General features: G+C 37.0%; 1 protein-coding gene across 1 annotated transcript; it reads left to right on the top strand.

The window, feature by feature from the left end:
- Positions 1 to 12,392: 12,392 nt before the first annotated feature.
- Positions 12,393 to 15,461, top strand: LOC116261276 (cysteine proteinase inhibitor 12-like). The gene is made up of 4 exons (XM_031639961.2): positions 12,393 to 12,599; positions 13,670 to 13,886; positions 14,962 to 15,107; positions 15,229 to 15,461. Exons 1-4 carry the CDS (start codon positions 12,438 to 12,440, stop codon positions 15,364 to 15,366), a joined length of 663 nt encoding a protein of 220 aa, XP_031495821.1. The 5' UTR covers positions 12,393 to 12,437; the 3' UTR covers positions 15,367 to 15,461.
- The last annotated feature ends 5,336 nt before the right edge of the window (positions 15,462 to 20,797 follow it).

Here is a 20,797-nt window from a genome sequence, read left to right as displayed (position 1 = left end):
ATGGTTGGTCAAGGTCTTGGTCAGGATGCTATGACTACAGTGTTATGGTGAACATTATTACTAATCATAGTTGATTACAAGTTACACCCTACAAACCAATAGAAAAGCCAAAATTCTTTAAAATTTCTTAGGTTACATAAATGCTAAGCTCAAATGGCACACCGTGGCCGTGTATAATTACCAACTTCTTGGAGAACTCATTTGTCTTTTTTATTCCATTGTTAGTTTGTCCGACCTCCACATTTCAAGTGGTGCTAGAGGATCAACATTTTTTGTTGTTTCTTCTTTGTACGTCATATAATGCACATTTTTAACTAGATACATAAATGCACATGCATCTCTATGTTGAATGGAAAATGTGATATATGATAGAAAAGTTTCAAAATCGTCTTTGATTTTGCCATTTTGTCCTTGGATTATTTTCCACCTGTCCTTTCACTTTTTGGATGGAATGTTGTGGGGGGGGGGGGGGGTGCTAGCTCAAGGGGAGAGTACCTAGGTTGTAACGTCTGAGTCTAGTGATATATCATCCCAAGAAGCAGCTAGCATATGATCTAGTTATGCTCTTATTTACAACAATCAAACTTGACCTGCTACTTGTGGTTCCCAAGAATGGTGGGCTAGCATGTAGGATTTCAATTTTGAGGAGCTAAGAGAAGTACTCAAGTATTATCCTCAAGGATATCGTGGAGTTGATAAAGATGGCAGAACGCAGGAAGAAGAACATGACTTGACAATAGAAGAGCATATCTCGATCAATTGTACATGTAAATAGGGGAAATAGAAGGAAGAGAAATGCGGACAAGAGGCCATCCTTTCAAGACTGACAATAGAAGCATATCTGAACTAGCAAGTAGGAAAAAGTAGGTGGTGTCAGAGTCTTAGAACAGAAATTAGAAGGTTAAAAAGTGGAATAATTTATGGTTCAGTCAAATAAAAGAATTTCATTATGAACCAATAAATCTAGGAAAGGAAAAGGGAAATTTTTGAACATCTACACAATTATATTTCTTCACAGGCCAATGTTCAAACAAAAAAACAAAAGGAAGCTCAACAAATATTGCAAAAATTGAGGATTTTTTATAGCAATAATATTAGGAAAATCTTCTTCAGAACAAACATGACTAAGAGTTCCCTCCGCAGAACTAGAAAATGCAAGCGTGAGGGTAAGTCTTAGGTAAAAAAATCCATTTGGAAACACTTCATTTCTCAAAAATTTTATCATATTAACATTTTTCAAGATCAAAGGGGTAATTGTTCCAACAATTAGGATATGCATGTAAGGAACTTGGATTCATCATATGAAAAATGATACACTTATTGTACAAATGAACAATGGTAATGCTCCAACACTTAGGATATATGTGGTATGAACTTGATGATGCAATTCATTTGCCTATGTTAGGGGACAACCTTCAGTTTGGGTATCGATTTGGGACAGCATATGTGCAGATGGTGAACTGGTAGAGCAAAGAGATTCCTCCCCTAGATTTGGGACCCCGACCAATCTAGATGCCAAAATCCTTGCAGTTTTGAAGAAATCTATAGATGTATCAAAGAACAGAATTGATTTGGTTTATAAGAACAAGAAGGGTTTACATACCTTCAATTTGGGACTGATGGTACATCAATTGCTGGTGGAGTTGAGGAAACCTATAGGAAAGTGTTGCAGGTAGAAAAGATGAACTGAGGAAGGCAGTAGGTACATGTGGAAGGTGATCGATTCTAAAGAGAGAAATAGGTTGATGCTTCATCTATTGGGCAGGAAAAAGATTACTGCCAAACACCTCCTGGTTAATGAAATTTTGCAGCTTTTGGTAACCTCTTATCTTCTTAACAGATAACGAAATTAGTTCTAGAGCATTCTTCTCTACGACTGCATCTGTTGGGAGTTCCCTATCCAAATTTCTGCATTAAAGGGCAGTGTCCAATCTTTGTCGACAGAAGGTACTATCGGCTCTTTTATAAGCCCTCTCACAACGAGAGAACACCTGTTAGGGTGCGTCTCTTTTCTTGTAATGTCTAATGTTGATTTATCACAAGCCAGCAAAAATTTTCCTTATTCTATCTCTATTCTTTCCCTTCACATGGGCAACGAGTGCATATCCAATTTTTTCCATCTTTCCACTAGTTCCTTCACACTGAAGATTTGTTTTTTTTTTCTTTTTGATGTATATTTGTAGAACTCTTTATATAACTTCCATTAGAATCAAATAACTTTATAAAAACTCCAACTTTTGTATTTAACCATTGTAAAAAAAATTTGTTTTTTTCAGTACAATGTTAAAAGGAAAAAATTGAGTTTCACAAGGTCAATCATATTTCATGATCAGATCATTGGTCTATTTTACTAGAAGCCTTCAATTGCTTTACCTTCTTGCAATTTTATGCATCAAGACTACCTATTGTAAACAGTCCAAAATTTCCACACTACCAAATGACTATTTTACCATTGTTCCCCAGTTTTATTACTGTTTTGGACCATGTTCCAACTAGTATGGTCCATAACCACAAAGTAGAATCAAATTACCATAGGTTGTCCAAGTAGGCTAATCTTTACCCTAAACATAGAAAACCTTAACACTCTAGGCTAATCCTAAGTCACTTTTACCAATTTACTCCTAAACCCTCAAAAAACGTTGGAAATGAGGCTATTTGAGGAATCTGTTTTCTAAGTCATTTGAACTAGAATAAAATGCAAGACATGATGCTCATTTCTGCCAAATTTAGAAGCTAAATTCTATTAGATGTTATTTTAGGTAGGCCTTGTCTAATATAGATTCGTGAACACACAAAGTGTAACCTGCCAAAAATAGACTGGATGAGGCCCAAATTTGTTTTCTTTCCAAAAGTTGCCTAAAATAGCTTTATATGACCCACAAATCCCAAGGCAACTAGACTAGCCAATAATAGCGTCTAGGAAACCAAAAATCCTAACTTTCAAAATCCTACCTAAAATAGCTTTGGTAGGGCCCTCAAAACCATAGTTTCTCAAAATTGCCAAAAATAGCTTCAACAAGGCCTATAGATCCTGACTTTACTGAAATTGCCAAATATAGCTCTAGTAATCCCAAATCATTTGTTTTGCTACTACTTGTGTAATTTAAACCTAGTATGACCCAATGAACTTAGTTTCCTAAAACCTACCTAAAATAGTCCTGATACACATTGGAAACCTCAAATGAGTGAAACTTGTCAAATACAGCTTCACAGGGGTCCATGAACTCCAATTCTTAGCCTTATGTAAACCTAGATCCTGTGTTTGCTTAAAATTGCCAAGTTTAGTTTTGCTGGGCCTACCCAACTCAGTTCTTTAATACATGTCTAATTTACAGTGTTGCAAACAAGTGAACCTTTTCAATCAAAACCAAGTTTAGCTCGCTCACTGGATTTAGTTTGCAACCTTGACCGAAACAAACTCAAAGCTAAGTCATTTTGGCTTGCCTAATATAAATCAACCCAGATCAAGCCCAGGTCAAACCCTAACTCAAACCTAGTCCAATTTTTGACTCAGTAATCTAGATCTATTGAGCCTAATATTTAAGACTAATATCAATTTGACGAAGCTTGATCAATTCCCATTAAAACCCATTTCTATTTGACTAAGCTCAATCAACTCGATGTCTCCTACCTCTCTTTCTCTTTTTCTCTAAGGTATGTCCTCTCATCTTTCCCTTATTTCCTCTTTATTTACTTAGATTTTTGTATGACATCTGTCCTCTCTTTTTTCTAAGGTTGCCACCGTCCCTAGAAAGACTCGTGTGACCTTTCCCTAGGACCCCTAATTGCACTCAACATCAATCAAATAAGTACAAAGTGTCCCATTCAAAAAACCTTTGAAGCAAAAGGTCTTTGAATACAAGATAACCCACTCACAGTCTAAGTTACGGTACAATGTTTCTTCTTTCTATATGAAGGTGCAAATATAAGTAAACCATAGGTGAAAAGATGAGGGAGATAGAAAGGGAAAGAGTATAAGAAGGAGAGTTGCCTTGATGGAGGAAGGTGGTTGGCCGGGTTTCAGATGGCTCGACTAGAACACAGATAGGCAGCCGGGTCGGCGCATCCACCAGCTAGGTGAGGCTGAGGCCGAAGTTATGTAGTTTTTACAAGTAAAACTTTTCAATCTTACATGCAGACCATAATAAATAGGATATCATTAATTGTACTAGCCTTCATTCCTTATGCGAGATGACAACGAGACCTGACCTGTTGGTACTAGGTCTCACTATTCGTAATGCTTTTACCAAATGTAATCATAGCCAGGACTTTATTAAATGTTCCAATTTTTAAATCCAAATGTCATCCAAAACCTAAGAAAACAAACATGCCCTAAGTTAGAAATCACGTATGTTTTTAAAATCTAAATTGATCTCAAAAGAAGATTGATGAACAAAGAAAATTTAATTTGATGTCTGTTCATGCCCAAAACATCATAGATCAATGCAAAAAAATATAAAAGATCTAATATGATACATGCAAAATTAGGTCATATAGATCTAGAGTCTAGTCTCTATTGTTCTAAATTTGAAATAGGAGATGCTATAAAAGTCAGAATATCATATCATGTGATTAAGACTGATGATCCAAAATCCAAAGTCAAGAGTTCAGTTAACTTGATCTTGTACTTTTAAAATCCAAATCATGAGAAAATAGATCTAAATCTGATAAATGCATGCTTTAAAATATTGTATTTTAGTCTAATTGTGTGAGTATTGACATGCAATTCATAATACAAAGCTCATTGTGTAAAATTTGATATAAAAAAGAAAATGCAAATGCCACCTTTTTGAGTTTAATATAATTGAATCAAGGCAAATCGAGACAAGAGAAGAAATCGAAACTTATCTCTACATACCACTGTAGAGCATGTATTTGGTTTGCTTAAGCAAGATTTCAAATTTTGAAAAGTCATACGCCTTATTCAGTAGACTGTGCACTCAAGTTATGAGCAACATGCATTCAACATAATTTTATAATCCAACACAAACGAAATACCAAATAATTTTTTCCTGATGAGATCACTGACGATGGAGCAAATGACACAATGATGAAAGTATTCAACAAACACAAATACATGGAAGTAACAATGAACTTCATGATCACAATTCTATTTCTATGTGGAATGATTATGTCTCAACTAAGATTTTATTCAAAAAGTTGCCATTGTTAGCAACATTTCAAAACAAACAACATTACCAAATAAAGATGCCATTGTTATCAATAGTTGGTAAAATAGATAGGAAAAAACAGGAAGAACTAGATAGGATACAAACACTGAATAATACAAATAGAATAGTCAGAACAAAAAACAAACGTCAAGCAAAATAGATGGAACAGACAACACGAGACAGAAATATTAGGCAAAACATACATAACAAAAAACAAACACTAGATATAACAAACAGGACGACCAAACAGATAAAACAAAAAAAAAAAATTGCCGACAGAACAGACATTGTATTCTGTTTTTAAAACTATAAAATAATGATAGAGAACACATGAATAGAATGGACATGACCGAGGTGTGGTGTTGAGGGCATCATGTCCATTTTGTTCATCATGACAGTTATAAAATGACACCTTGAGAGTGCTTGGTTGCTAGGGTTGAGTTGCCAATGTTGGAATAGCACTCTTTCACAGTTAGAGCTGGGCATTAGGCCGGGTTAGGCCACCCAAGGCTTGACAAAGCTGGACTCGAGCAAGCCCAAAGACCTTGCTGGCAGCCCAAACATGGCCTCCTTAGTTATGGGGCCAGGCCCCACCATCCACTTTGTGCACTATCGGGTTTGATGCCCATCTTTATTTAAAACCGTTAACATTTTCTTTTCTAATATATCTCTGAAACTTTTGGTACACATCAAAGTTTTTAAGGATCACTTGGCAACACGTCAACAGTTTCTGAAGGAAGTCATCAGCAATATGCCAAGAGACCGGCATCATGACAAAGAAGATTAAATGCTGACTCTAGTTTAACTAGACATTCAGCGACATCAAATCTGAGCCGTCTGACTAGATGAACCCCTTCTCCCTCTCTCTCTGCATCTCTTCCCTTTCCCTGTGCCGCTCTTCCCTCCCTCTTTTCTCTCTCCCTCTCTCATTTTCTTTCAACAGGAGCCTTAACAGCTCGGGCCCCAGTGTTGTCGCAGGTGGCAAGGGGGAGGGGTTCCTTCTTTCCCCCTTCCACCATTGTGCATAACGATGTAAAAAAAAAATTAAAATTAATAACAATATTCACAGGCCGTCCATATATATATATATAAAGAGAGAGCAAAAAAAAAAAAAAGAACAAAATAAAAAAAATGGAGAGATGGAGTTTAACTATGTACACCGGGCCAAGTTGGGCTCCCACTACCTTTTGCGGACCTGCCGGCCTAGTGAGTTTCTTTTATCAGCCTGGCCCAGAGGTCAAATAGCCAGCCAAGTCCAGCCCATCATGGGCTGAGTACCCAACTATCCATCCGGTACCGGTCCCAATACCCATCCTTTTACACAATATTGTGGTGAGCTTGCACTAAAGGGCCTCCATGGTGCCTGTCAATGATCTTTGGGAAGGAGAGAGCTTGTGGTGCCCGAGTAGCATCCAAGACGCTCAACATAGAAGAGTTAAGTGACCAAGAGAGCTTAGCTAGTTACTGGAGGAGCAAGATGTACGTTGGGAACGTTCAACTGTTGACGGGAGGGACTATCCTCCGATCGTCTCCATTGATGAACAGAAAATTAAGGCAATGTCTTGTCGGATCTCATTGGCAAAAAAGAAGAGATTAAACACCGAAACTTAAAATTTATTCATTCACTCAATGTCCCCAAATGGGCATCTTGGAAGCCTTTTGTAATATGAAAGTGAAGCCACTCAAAATTCTCAGCAAGGCAGGTGAAACGAATGGAGATCCTAATCTGCAAATATGGCATGGCAGACTTCGGAACTTTCAGATCCAAGGTACATGAATGAGAAGTTCCACACGCTCGACTTATCTTATCTTCCATTTTGGTAGGCGGGAAGGGACGAAACTCCAAAACTGCTTGACATAACCTTTCTTGTGCATATTCCATGGTGGTTGGTACATGGTAAGTCTCAGCCAATCCACATACTCTTCCTCCACGCTAGAAGAAGACGAAACATAATTATTATTTTGTCCTTTGTAAGCAAAAAGGACAACCCTAATTGCAAAAATGTCTCCATAGCTCCCTCCTATTCTTATGTGGATATGATATAAGGTTTTCTACGCATCCATTTTTGAAGAAAAATACGTATAAGCTTCCAAAATTCCATTGGAACCCAAACTCGCTTTTTGAATGGGTTCCAAAATAGGCCTTATCTCAAAAATTTTGAAGGCATGGGTCTTGTCTAGTATCTAAATCTGTGACGTGGGTAGAGGTCCAATGTTGCTGGTTATAACCCAAGATCCAATATAGATATGCATAACTTAACGTCTGTCAAGCCAATGCAAGTACCAATCCCAATTTCAAGCACGATCCACTGTTTTGTTGTTTATTTGACCTTGAGAGGTCTGCGGTGGGAAAGGTAGATGGGCTTGAGAGGATCTAAATTTAGGTGTAAAGGTGATTTGAGATCAAGGAGCTCTAGTGATATAAACTCATGACTTAGAAAGGGAAACTAGATCTAATGCGGAAGATGGCTTGTAGATCTTGAATGGACAGTGGATCAAGGGCTAGTATACCGAGGTCAAGACAGATCGAAATTGAACTCTGGGAACCAAATTAAGTGGTGGTCTTGTGAGATAAGACACATACTAAGTTCAATTTGAAATCATTCTGGCGAAGCGGTAGAAAAATTGTAGAAAAAATATAAAAAATGTTGAAAGAGACGTTGGAAATGTGTTTTGAGAAATAATTCGAAAATAGTTAGAAAATAAGTGGAAAATAACTGAAAAATATTTAAAAAATGGCTTAAAATATAGGAAAATGATGAGGAATGAGCAAATTGAAAATTTTGGGTTGTTTATATCTCCATCGCCTTCACACATGGCCAGGCCAACACTAGGGTGTCCATGCTGACTGACAATTCATGCCGTCCTTAGCAGCTGCAAACGTCTGCCTTCTCACTCATGCTTTGCCTATTTTCACCTATACATGGCGACCCAACTGCTACCATAGACCTAGTGCGACACTGAAACATTGTGAAAAGGTTACGTTTCACCCAACGGGAGGGACATCCATCACCAGTGGCGGAGGGTACGCAGGGTGGAGCTAGAAAATTTTGATTAAGAGTTATATCATTTTAAATATTTAGGAGGCAACAATATATAAAATGAGAAAAACTACCACAAAATATTAATATGAAAATAAACATTTTTAATGGGCCTGTGAGGGGCAATTGGCCACACCTGCCTCCGCCCCAGCCAACCCGCAAAATTGCATTATTTTCTATTGTTATATATACAACTTTTATTTGTTTATATATGTGTGCCTTTTAAAGTTTAAGATCTAACTATTAATGCCCTTTAACCAGAAAAATCTTGCTCCACTACTATCCATCACCAAAGTATCAAGTAGAATGACTTTCTTTGGGAATGTAAGAAAGCTCCTATCCCTTCCTACTGCTATCTAGTCAAAGGAGCCACTATTAATAATTTGCCTGTTGCAAGACCATCTTGGCCCTTGGTAAACTGCCTCAGTTCTATTTCAATAATTTCCCCAAGATCCTTCTCCTCACCGCATTACATTGTTTGTGTCCGGGGAGGAGGCAGGTATGTGTGGGCAATTGCGCACATAGAGGAGCATAAAAAGCTTTTTATTTTTATATTGATATTTCTGAGCAAATTTTCTGGTTCTGACCCTGCTTCGTGTGGACAACATCCTTACAACTTCTTTTACGGCTAAGAGCTTTGCCGGCCTGCCACAGCAGACCTCCATGTCACCCAACATTATCTGCAGCAATATTCGTGCCCTCTTGATAACAGGGCCATTCTCATCAGTCTAGCCCCCTTTTTTGTGGCTATTGCGACCTAGCCTGAGTTGGTTTGGCTTGAACCAAGACTATACCAGCACGCCATTAATATATATTCTACCGGCCTAACCAAGAAGAGGTCAAGCAAAATAGGAAGTTATGAGCAATCTCTAACTCAAGCCATCAAATCACCCTCATAAGCCAAAGCGTTGTCGTCTACAACTTGTTTTGCATGTCTAAAAGCATGGACGTTATACTGTTCCATATGTTTTTAATCATATATGTATCACATCTATATAACTATTATTTTTCTATCTGATCCTTTGAATATGAAAACATGGTAAAATCTTGTCAAAGTGAGATGGATGGCTCAACATATTTCACATAATGATAATTCATAAGGAATGAACTGTTAGAGAGTTGTTTCTTTTATATATATATATATATATATATATATATATATAAAAGAAAATTGAATGGTTAGCCATCTAACCATGATTGTCCAATCCAACATGATAGATAGTTAAGAGAAAAACAAGAATAAAAAGGTGATGAACATTTTCATCATGTAGTATTAGTTTTTACCTTTTTCTCTATGTTTTTCCCTCAACCATCCATTTGCACATATATATATATATATATATATATATATATAAAAGGAGGGAGAGGGAGGGAGAATATGTAGATTTCTATATCCTGGTTTGCATGGCGAAATCATCTGTTCCCTCATTGGACATGGTCCAATACATTGTATCGTTAAGGGTAGGCATCGAGCCATCTCGGCCCCATAAGGAGTCGGGCTTGAGCCAGGCCACACATCTCTCCTCATTTGAATCTTTGTTTCCTATCATTGGTTCTTTTAGTCTGTGAGTTGTGGGTATCAATTTTGGGGGTCCAGTTGCTGTGTCTTTGAGCTTGTGCAGTACATGTTTGCCGATTAGCCTGACCTGTGATTGAATGTTTTAAAATTTTAATGTTGTGATGATGTTGTTCCTTTTTCTTATTTTGTTTCTTCATTTCTTAGAGATTTTGGGATTTAGGGATTGAAAACATGTTTTGCTTGGAGCTTTATGTAGCCCAATCCACCTCTAAGTAAATCTTTGATGATTCTTTCATACATGATTGAGTTCTGAAAACTTCTTGATAGATATCTTCTACTTAAATGAATTGAATCGTTAACGAATTTCTTTCTAGTTACTTTGGAACAATTAGGAGATTTTTTAGAAGAAATACAAAGTTTTACTTCTGGTGGCGACATGCTATTGAGTGGTGGTCTTACTTATGGGATCAAATCAATACGTTCTCAATAGCATGTTGAAAGATTTGAATATCAATGTCATCGGTATCATCTATCTCATAAATATGGTACCAAATCTCATCAATTCAATTACTTTTCAAGAAATATGAGACATCTAAGTTGTTCTATACATTCATAAAAAAAAACATAAACACTGATTGAATTGGTGATCAAATAAAATCCAATGTTGCAAACAGTGATTGGATAGATGATAAAGAAAGAGAGTTCTTAGTTTTGTTCTCTACCTTAATGACAGAAGAAAGGATTGGTCAAATTCTATTATTGAGTCTGACTCAAAGTGATCATTTATCAAAGAATGACTCTAATTATCATATGATTGAACAACCATGATCCATTACTTATAATACTTAGCTGACACTAAAATGGTATCTAATGAATAATGTATTTAATAGATCCTGTTTAGCAGAAAGACAGATATTCACTGCTCATTATTAGACAATTATTTATTCACAAATCCTATGTGGGTCTAATAGTTCTAATTTCTCATATCATCTTTTCGCTCAGCTTGGTCCTACCCCTATTTAGGGGCATTTTTTGTGATAGTTTTTATAGCAAGTGGATGATTATATGTTGTCAAATACCAAGTGATAAACTCCGATGTTTTATTCATTATGGTAGTTTTGAACAAGTTCTTGGATGACAATAAACGTTATCTTTTTTATGATATCGACGTTGATTATTGAGATGATATTGATATTGATGATCATGCTGATGATGACCTTGATTCAGAGCTGCTAACTATGTTAAATGTGCTAATTGTGTATATGACGTAAAAAAATCGACCAATTTCAGATCACCCTTCCATTAGAATTAGCAAAAGCAAAGTCTCCCAACATAATATGAAATCCCCAAACATTCATGATTTTGTATGTGAATAAGTCGAGTTACTTGTCCCTCAGTCTATTACTCCTAGGGATTGTTGTCCAAAAACTGGATCCCTCTCTAATAGTATGCATAAATCAACTACATACATTAAGATGCGAAAGACCAGCGTCCGAAGTCTCGATGAACAATGGTCACAGCTATAACGGTCCTACGGTAGCAAAATTCGCTGTCGGGCAAGTTTCGACCACCATGAAAGGCATAACGTTCTGGCCACTATCTTAGAGAGAGCGTCGCTGAAATGTTCTTTGTCTAATTTTTGGATATGGATATACTCAATCTAGCTTCTTTACAAAATAATGTTTTAGGCATTCAAGCTTTTCTGAAATAAATTCATGAGTTTTGACCGATCAAATTTCAGTGTGTTGTGTGGGCCAATATTATTTTTGTCCCTGATTTTCATTTGCATACTTATTTTGGCTTTTAGATCAGTTTATTAGACATTCGAAAAACAGGTAACAGGGGATACAAAAACTCGAACCACTCTAAAGTTGTACTCATTCTGTTTCCATTTTTCAAATGTTTGTGAATTTTATGTTCAATTTATTGAAGGGTTGCAAAGATGATAAACATAACTTTAGATCAAATCTCTTTCTCTCTCTCAAGTGTATCTAAGTGTTCACAACCTTAAAATCATTGAATCAAGTCAACCAATGGCAAAGGTAAGTTAACAAAAATAACCTTATTTCAATGTGCAAAATTGTGTACTAAAACATCAAGAGCACGTATTCTATCACAATTTGATAGTGAAGAAAATAAAGTTATTTTATGAAAATATTATCAAAATACGACTTTAAACATTACAAATATGTTAAATTCACTGTTGTAGGATTTGATTTGTAAACGAATCAGGGGAGCTGCCCATTGAGTGAATGGACCGATTCACTGGCTCAACTGGATAGATTGGAATCGAAAAACATATCAAAAAGTTATTAAAAGAAAACAAAAAATAATGGATAATTAAAAAATTTTAAGATATATTAAAAAAACAGTTGATACATGGCACAATTGAAATAGCCATGAAATCAAATCTGTATGCCATTTGAGTAAGACACAAGAGGGATTCGCGGATACAAAGTATTGAGAATATGATCTTCGGAACTCACAAATAAATATTTAACGACCAAAGAACGCTTTGTTGAGTAGGGTTCTTCTAAAAATTGGTCAAGCCTTAGCAACTAAGGAAAAGAAAAATATCTACTCTGGCGGGGAGTGCCGATTTCTGCCACGTGTCCATCTGTTGGGATGACCAAAAATAAGAGAGATGGGGGTGATGGGGGGTAGAGAGATATGGCAGCATAAAGAGGGGGCGAGAGGGTCGAAGAGATGAGCAAGGCCATCGGATCTTCTCTTCTTTTCCTGTTGGTGGTGGCGCAATTGGTGGTTGCTATGGCGATGACTGGAGCGCCAAAGGACATTCCGAGTGAGAACAGCCTCGAGATCTCCGATCTCGGGCGGTTTGCTGTGGAGGAGCACAACAAGAAGGAGGTATATCCCTTCTTTCTTGCTCTGACCGGATGGTTGGCGTTTGGGTTTTCTTTTATTCTTCATCTGTTGATTTCAATCCCTTGACCTTTTAGATGGGATCTTTCTTTGATTCATGGAGGTCTTGATTTGGTGTTGGATTTTGTTTTCTGATTTTGGTTTGGCTTACGTTTTTCTTGCTCCGGCCGAATCTTAATGGTCTTTTGTTTATTTTCTCAACGTTTGAATGATTTTTGGTTTTTCATTCCTTATCTTGATCATCGTTTTTGTTCTTTTTGCGGTTAATTTACTTCTGGTTGATCGTAGTTCTTCTTGTTTTGACATTTTTCTTTGTTTTTGGCTTTCCTTGTTTGAATCTTTTTGCATGTTTCAATTTTACTTCGGTTCCTTTTACCGTGAATTTGAGTTATTTTTGGTTTGGGAACTCTGTTTGGTCAACTGTGATGAGTTTAAATTCTCTTACGTTAGGCTTTCTTTTTTGTGTTAGAGCTTTCAACTATTCTGACTCTTCGTTTCTGGAGGAGTTCCTGTCTGTTAATTACTGTTACTTTGCTCTGATAGATGTTGGCTTCCTATTTGAGCTTGTCTTTTGTTTGGAATTTGCCCCTAGAACTTACAGTTTTAAGGTTGGAATGTGCTTGTAGGCCACCTTCTTTTTTAAATGTTTTAAATATCTCATTCATTTCTTTGTTCAGGTTACGTTCGCTCTATCTTTTTACATGGTTTTACCATCTATATACCTAAATCTTTTTATTGAAATAATTTGTGTTGTGGATGGTTTGGCTTGTTAAGCAGATTTTTTATTATATTCATTTTATATAACTCTAACAGTGAGGGGATTTATGAGCCACTGTTTGGTTTTGTGGTTTCCGGCGGTGGCAGTAACATCATCTGAGTGATGCAAATTGGTTTTTATACCATGTTGTTTATTTCATATTTATTTTATCCTGTTCATCTTTGCCTCTGTGTTACTGCCGCTCAGTAACCTCTTCTATCTCTACTTAATTGATTGTATTCCGTCTTTTCGATCACGTGAGTGTCATTTCTCATCTAACTTGTGTATTATGGTGTAGAATGCTCTTCTTCAATTCGACAAAGTTGTGAAGGCGAAGGAGCAAGTGGTGGCCGGTACCCTCTACCATCTGACCATCGAGGCAGCTGATGGTGGACAGAAGCATCTTTATGAAGCAAAGGTCTGGGTGAAACCATGGATGAACTTCAAAGAGTTGCAGGAGTTTAAACCTGTTACCGTTTCCGCTTTTACCAGTTCCGATCTTGGTGTCAAACAAGGTTAGCATTTAAGCTGAATACCTAGGATTGCCATATTTTATCTCAACGGTTGGATGGTTGTTTGTTCTTGCTCTTCAATCGGCTGCCAAGCATTACCTGTGCAAGTTTGACGGTAGTCAGGTTCCTAACTTTTTCGTAGTGATTAGTGCACGACTCAACAAACTCGTACTTGCAGTTTTGAGGACTTGTGTCCTTTGCTTTAAGTTTAAATCTTTCGACGTGGAGTTTAGCTAGCTGACAAATTATGTGGTTGGTGCCATTCTGAAAACAGAAGGTGGAATGCATAAAGAAAACTGATCCACCCACACTTGTGGTCGGTCTGCAGATTACTTTGACAAACAAAGTTGTTTTCTAGTTACTTGAGCTTGTCAATTTGAGGGTTTTAGGCTGACATCTAAACACGTGTATGGATCTCTTCTTGGCAGGCATTAAGTTGTTTGTTATAGAATCCATTAAAGCCGAAGATATCTGGATTTTAACGCTATGTATTTTGTTTCTTCTTTCTGCTAAAACTGCACTGCAGCTTGTTGGAGGATGAGTAATAACTTGATTGGCAAAAACCAAGCCTTTGGAAGCTACCGCCATTTAAATAAATGCCAGATAGGAGAGTGCTGTAATCCATTTCTTTTTCTGATGGCCCTGCCTTTTCATTTTTCACTTCTCTACATAAAGCATATATTTTAGTGTTGCAAATTTAAGTGTCAAATTTATCTTCGATATCTAGGTCACTTTTGGTTATCAATTTATTGTTTCGCAGAAAAATGAAGCGCATCAATTATGCTCTACTTTTTGATTGATTGATCTAGTTATGAACCTGCTTGTTCCTTCATGAACCATATCATTGTTTTGTTGGTAGTTCATCATTCCTGTCCACCGTTTCATTTGGTCCTAGAAAAGTTTGTGGTTACTTTCTCTTGGGTTATTACTTGTTAAATGTTCGCTTGTCCATTCATACCATAAGGGAGCTGCTGTGTGCATCGCTTTGCTTTCAGAAAACATGAAATCATGTTTTCTTATGTTTGATATGTTGGTAAGGAAATGGAACTATAGTGATAGTCTGGTTTCTGTAAACTAGACCAACGTGGGTCAGGGTGGCGAATGGTGCCGGCACATGACCCTATTGTAAAAGAAGCAGCAGACCATGCTGTGAAGACCATTCAGCAGCGATCTAACTCGCTGGCTCCTTACGAGCTGCTGGAGATCCTTCATGTAAAGGCTGAGGTCTGCATTTCAGTTTTGCGTTTTTTGTGTGGACCTCTAGTCTCCACTTACATGTTCTGTTTCCATGCATGCTTTAAGAAAGTCAATTGCTTAATGTATCTTGTCCTGTCCGCGTCTGTAGATAATTGAAGAATTGGCCAAGCTTGACATGCTTCTGAAGATGAAAAGGGGGAACAAGGAGGAAAATTTCAGGGTTGAAGTACATAAGAATGTTGAAGGCAGTTATTTTCTAAACCATATGCAACAGGAGCACCCGTAGGCTCTTTTAACTCTGCTTATAAATGTACATCCTGGTGACTGCGTGATATGTAAAAACGCTTTACTAGTATACGAAATAACGGTGTACCTCTTATAGCTTCTGCTTGTACGTGTTTATCGTTGGTTGGGAGTATTCGCTGTCCCGTCTTCTCGTTTCCCATTTCTGCCGGTTGAAAATTTCTGCGCTATTTGGTTAAGCGTCTCTTTGCGGACTTCAAATGTTGGTATAACTGTTACCTTTTTCGGAAGGCGTGGAACTTAGAAAAAAATTCGTTTTTCTCTTTTTCTCATCTGACTGCCTGTTATTACTCCTATTTATTTTACTGCAATTTTTGGAAATACATAATTCAACGTATATGGTTTTGTAGCATGATGGCCAACTTATTTTTAGTATTTAAGACGGTTTTATATTTTCCCGTTCTTATGTTGTTTGTGCTTATCGATTATCCCGACATTTTTTAATTTTTTTTACACAAGTTATTGTGGAAATTCAGAACTTTTCTTTTTACTTGCTTCATTGCTTTGTCTTTCTCTTATTTGTTTTTACACTTGCCTTGATAATGATTCTATATCGTGGGTAGCCATTCAATTGCAACCTAAACAACTTCAATTAAGGTGCACGGAATTCAACCATTATAAACTAAATGTGAACAAGGACCGGAGGAGATAAATGCCAAAGGACCATGTGAAGGTCTAACCTACGATCAAGCATTTGCAGCTGGACAATAAATTCCAAAAAGATCAGATCAAGAAGACAAAACTAGATTGAAATTACATCATCACTTTCCACAAGTACAGTATTTGGTCCTCTCACACTCAGGCACAACCTAAAATAGGAATTGAACCAGGGGATGGAATATTAAGAGCAATTGATTAAAGAAATTAAGCGATGATAACATGTATGGGAGTGTCGTGGGTGTGTGAATACTTTTCGTTTTTGAACTATAATTATCTTCTTGTGCTATGAAAGCGATGAATAATTGTAACAACATGTGCATTCCTCTCTTTTTACATACTACAGAAGAAAGAGCGAGAAAGCTTACATGAATGGAGAATCAATGTGGAGGATAAGCGCCTATTAAAAGGAATACGATAGAGGACAATAACGAGTAGCTCCATAGAGCAAGGGCCTTCTTTCTTGGAAGCTAAGTGAGAAGGAGAGATGAAACAAAGATGGGGAAACCGTCTTTGTCGATCTGTTTGTTCTCTTTAACTCGACCAACAATGACAGCAGGTTTTAATTGGAACTCTCCACATACATATCGATAGGAGAACTCTCTCCTTATCATGAAATCATCACTGGCCTCTAGATTGAACAACGATCCAAAGGAGAATATACTCATAATGGGGCAAATCTCCACTTGGCTTCTCCACTCAAATGAAGGAACACTCTCTGCTGTGGAGAATTTTCTTGAAGCTTCCCATCATTCGCTGCGTGAGAGATGGGTCAAGCAGTTCATCAGAAAAGAGGAAATGGGTTGAGCAGTTCATAGCAAGAAATAACAAATGGATCAAGTAGACAAGGTGTGATAATATCAGGGCACTATCCGCTACGATTCCTACACTAGCCAGCAATCGTAACAGAAAAATACATTTGTTGTAGCGTAAGGAAAAGCACATATGGGTTCCAAATACTGTTTAAATCTATAAAAAGTATACGTAGATTGAGCTTGTCAATTAGAAAGCACATGATTAATGTAGTACCACTAATATTTCTCCCATGAGTTAATGATAGGCTTGTAATACTCAATCTAAGATGATTTTGACTCAAAGTTTGAGGGGGCATGTAAAGTACAACATTTGAGGCCAATTGCACTTCGTAACACATTATTCAAGATCATCAAGAAAGTGTCAAGAGATTTTAAAGTGTATTATTGGCAATGAGTGCAGCTATCTTGCTTGCACACGAACTGTACGATAATGTCATTTTGGGAAATGGGGTAGTGCATTCTCATGGGAGGTTTGGCATCTGTCTATATGTTTGAAGGTTGACTTTTCTAAGGCATACACCGAACTGAAGTGGAATTTTCTGTGTCGTATCATATGAGAGTTGGGATTTGCCAAACTTTGGGTCAAGTATATTTAGACATGTATTTCTACCACTTGAGCTCTAATCTCCATTAATGGTCAGATTGATGAATGTGAAGGGGTCCCATTGTTCCCTTACATATTTCTAGTGGTCATAGAGGTACCTGCAAGAGCTACTAAATCTAGAATTGGAAAGGAAATAGTTAGAGTTTGTTGGATTCCTTGTGTTGGGAGATGCCAAGGTGTTCTATCATTTGCAGATGACATTTTTTCTGTATAGTAGAAAATGACTCAATCATGGGGACTATGGATGTTTTTGGAGATATGTGGATGGCATCAAGGTTAGTTGCCAATTTAGCCAAATTATCATTGATTTTGTTACAAGGAGATAGTCAATTTCTTGTTGTTTTAGCTTGAATAGTCAATTTCTTGTTGTTTTAGCTTGAAGGACATGATTTTAGATCCAATCTCTATCCATAAAGTACTGGGCTCCCTTTATTCCAAAGGGATCTCACTTCGAATTGGTGCAAACTACTTATTTTAAAGGTGAAAAAGATATTGTTGGTTTAGAAAATCCCTTTATTTTTGTGTTTGCTTAAACATGCCATTCCCATGTAATATGATTTTAGTCAGGAGCTTTCCAACTCCATAGGAATGTGATTAAGAAACTGAACTCTTTGATGGAAAAGTTCCTTTGGGACGAATTTAGCATATTTGGGAAAGTTGGCTCTCAAAGCTTGCTTTCACGAAGGCTTCTGGCAGAGGTGATAAAAAACAAAAATTTAGCAAAAAATAGTTTTTGAACAATGCAAAAGTGTAGTTTAATGTCTTGGTTCTTTAAGGGATTGAGAAAAGCGTTGTTTATCATGAATGAGTAGGCTAGATGAAAAGTTGGTTCAAGTGACCCATTATTTTGGAAGGAGAATTGAGCAACTCGTCCATCAATCCAGATGCTGATAGAAGAGGAAATGGATATTTTTTGAGTCCAGCTTAAACTTGAGTATAAAGGATGTAATTTATTTCGATATTATTTTTTTTTTCCTTTTATAAATTTATTGTTGAGAGCTGGTGTTGATCGGTCTTAGATCACTGAATCTCCTGATAGACTTTTGCTTGGTTACAAGGACATTAAGGATGTAGTGGTGGCTGATGTGTGAAGTCTTTGTTGCAAGAGAGGTTCTTCAGAGGAGTGGAGAAGGTAGGTTTGGTGGAATAAAGCTCATCTGAGGATTCAATAGTTTGTGTTCATGACAGTTATAGTTAAGCTTCCACCCAAAAGCGGTTGAAAAAATGAGGCTTCTTCCTTGCTGGTAAATGTGTTTTGTGTTGTAGGGAAGTAGTGTTGTGAAGTCATCTACTTCTTGCTTGCTCATGGGTTACTAAGTTTTGGAGATATGGAGGCTTCAAATTCAAGACAAGGGCTTTAAGGGAGGGAAGTATAGTTCAACACTTTCAGTCTTGGTTCCATTATAAATTTCAGACTAAGTGGTTGGAGTTATGTTGGTACACAATGTTTTCATTGAGGTATATGGACAATTTGGATGTTAAGAATGCATCTTGGACAAAATAATCATTCAAGCAGCTGATATGGTTAGGGAAGGCTAGTTCCCTACTATTCTTTGAAACAAAGCTAAGGAAGTTAGGGCTTGTAGTGTGTGGCTTAAAATAGCTATTACTGATGGGGAGTGGCCAATTATGCAGGTAGATTATTTTTGCATTCAAATTGTGTCAATCAGAAAATAAGGGAATATTCTCTTGGTTGTGGGTGTTGGACATGGTCAAGTGCTGTCCATGCACTCTGAAGTCAGACAAGCCTACACTCATGGTAGCTCACTTGAGCTTTGTGTACTTAACAATGCTCTGGGAGGGCTCTATCCTTCAGCTCCAATTAAGGTCACTGTGATTTTAAACTAGCCTAATTGGCTGTGGACCATGTGAGCTGGGTGGAAGGAAGGACTCATCTTGGCCGAATGTTTGGATGGATTCATAGGTACACAACAGGTTTGTCTATTTCACATGTTGTGCTTGCACTTGATGTTGTTCATGTTCTTTATTCGTTGTTGTAAGGGATGCACCTTGTGACATTATTCTTTGTATTTCAATTTTGAATGAACAAAAAGTTAGAGGCATAACCTCTAACAAGGCTGTTTTGAGATTGAAGTACTAGAGACCATGCATCTTGCCTGCATTGGATCTCATGCTTCTTGAAGGGATTCCCAAAGTCAAGTGTTCTAACTTTCACTGCCTATTATTTAATGCCTATTATTTAAAACAGTTGGGCTGTACAAGTTGATTGGATGAGAAGCGTTCGTCGTATCATATACACTCACAACAATGGTTTATTTACTGGCAAATTGGTGAAGTAGCTTCTCTACCAAGAGTTCAATGTTAAAGTTTCTCAAACATACCTAGAAATAAAATATGAACAACAGAAACAAGAGGGTCACTTTCCTTAGTAGGCGTTATTAAAGAAAATGATACAAAGCAAAATTTTTAACTAATGAAGAATGCAGGCCTGCTGCTTTATAAGGGGGTTGAATAAGGCCTTCAAGTTGAAAGACAAATTTTACAGCCAGGGTGTATCTTAGAATAAATCATTGAGTCTGCCGAACCCAAGCTTCAATAGTTCCAAAAGAAATAAAAGCGAGAGGAAATATTAGCTCTTTATCAGCAAAGTTGGACCTTAGCAAGTATGGCTATTTGATGCAGTAACGAACACATATTTACAAAATGTAGAGTTGGCAACTTGATGATGCTCCTTATTAGAGATTCAGTTTCGTTGCACGTAAAATAGCCTGAAGTTAATTGAGAGTTAAAAAATGAATAACTGAACATATTTTGTAATAAGCCACTTCTCTACTTTGCTAGCAATTCTTATCCTACCTCCACCTTCCAATGTTGTAATATATGATACATTACATTGCGAAAGGTAGGAATCTTCAGGAGTGAATGTGAATAGAAACCAAAATTGCTCAAATATAACAAAAACAATGACATGCTTTGCAAAATTCCAAAATTGCTCAATTGCATCATCAGATGGAGACTGACATACTAGAAAATAAATGGAATAAATGCAGAAAAAGGTTAGAGAAGTTGACAAACACCTAATGATGAGAGTCAAACGACTTATCCAAGCTGAATTTTATCGAAATCCAAAGCTTCAAAGCATCCAAGATTCTCCTAGGACAGTGCAACCAAAGAAGAAACTTGCCATGTCATCCAAAGCATCAACTTACAGTTAAACATCTTTAAGACTTTGAATAGGCCAAATTACATCTAATATACTGCACCATTGGTTTAGAGAAACTACTTACAAAAACCAGATCCAAGATATTTTCATTAGTTGGCCTATGGATCCAGGCACATGTTGAGGCATGATAAGCTCCATGGATAAGTTGAAATAT

Source organism: Nymphaea colorata, chromosome 9, assembly GCF_008831285.2.
Source record: "Nymphaea colorata isolate Beijing-Zhang1983 chromosome 9, ASM883128v2, whole genome shotgun sequence".
Classification (NCBI taxonomy): Eukaryota; Viridiplantae; Streptophyta; class Magnoliopsida; order Nymphaeales; family Nymphaeaceae; genus Nymphaea; species Nymphaea colorata.
The sequence above is the reverse complement of the archived record's forward strand: the minus strand, read 5'-3'. Positions and strand labels throughout refer to the sequence as shown.

Coding starts and splice junctions, on each gene's coding strand:
- LOC116261276 (XM_031639961.2), top strand. CDS start 12,438: ATGAGCAAGGCCATCGGATCTTCTCTTCTTTTCCTGTTGGTGGTGGCG. Junction 13,887..14,961: donor CGATCTTGGTGTCAAACAAG/GTTAGCATTTAA, acceptor TCTGTAAACTAG/ACCAACGTGGGTCAGGGTGG. Junction 15,108..15,228: donor TCCTTCATGTAAAGGCTGAG/GTCTGCATTTCA, acceptor CCGCGTCTGTAG/ATAATTGAAGAATTGGCCAA.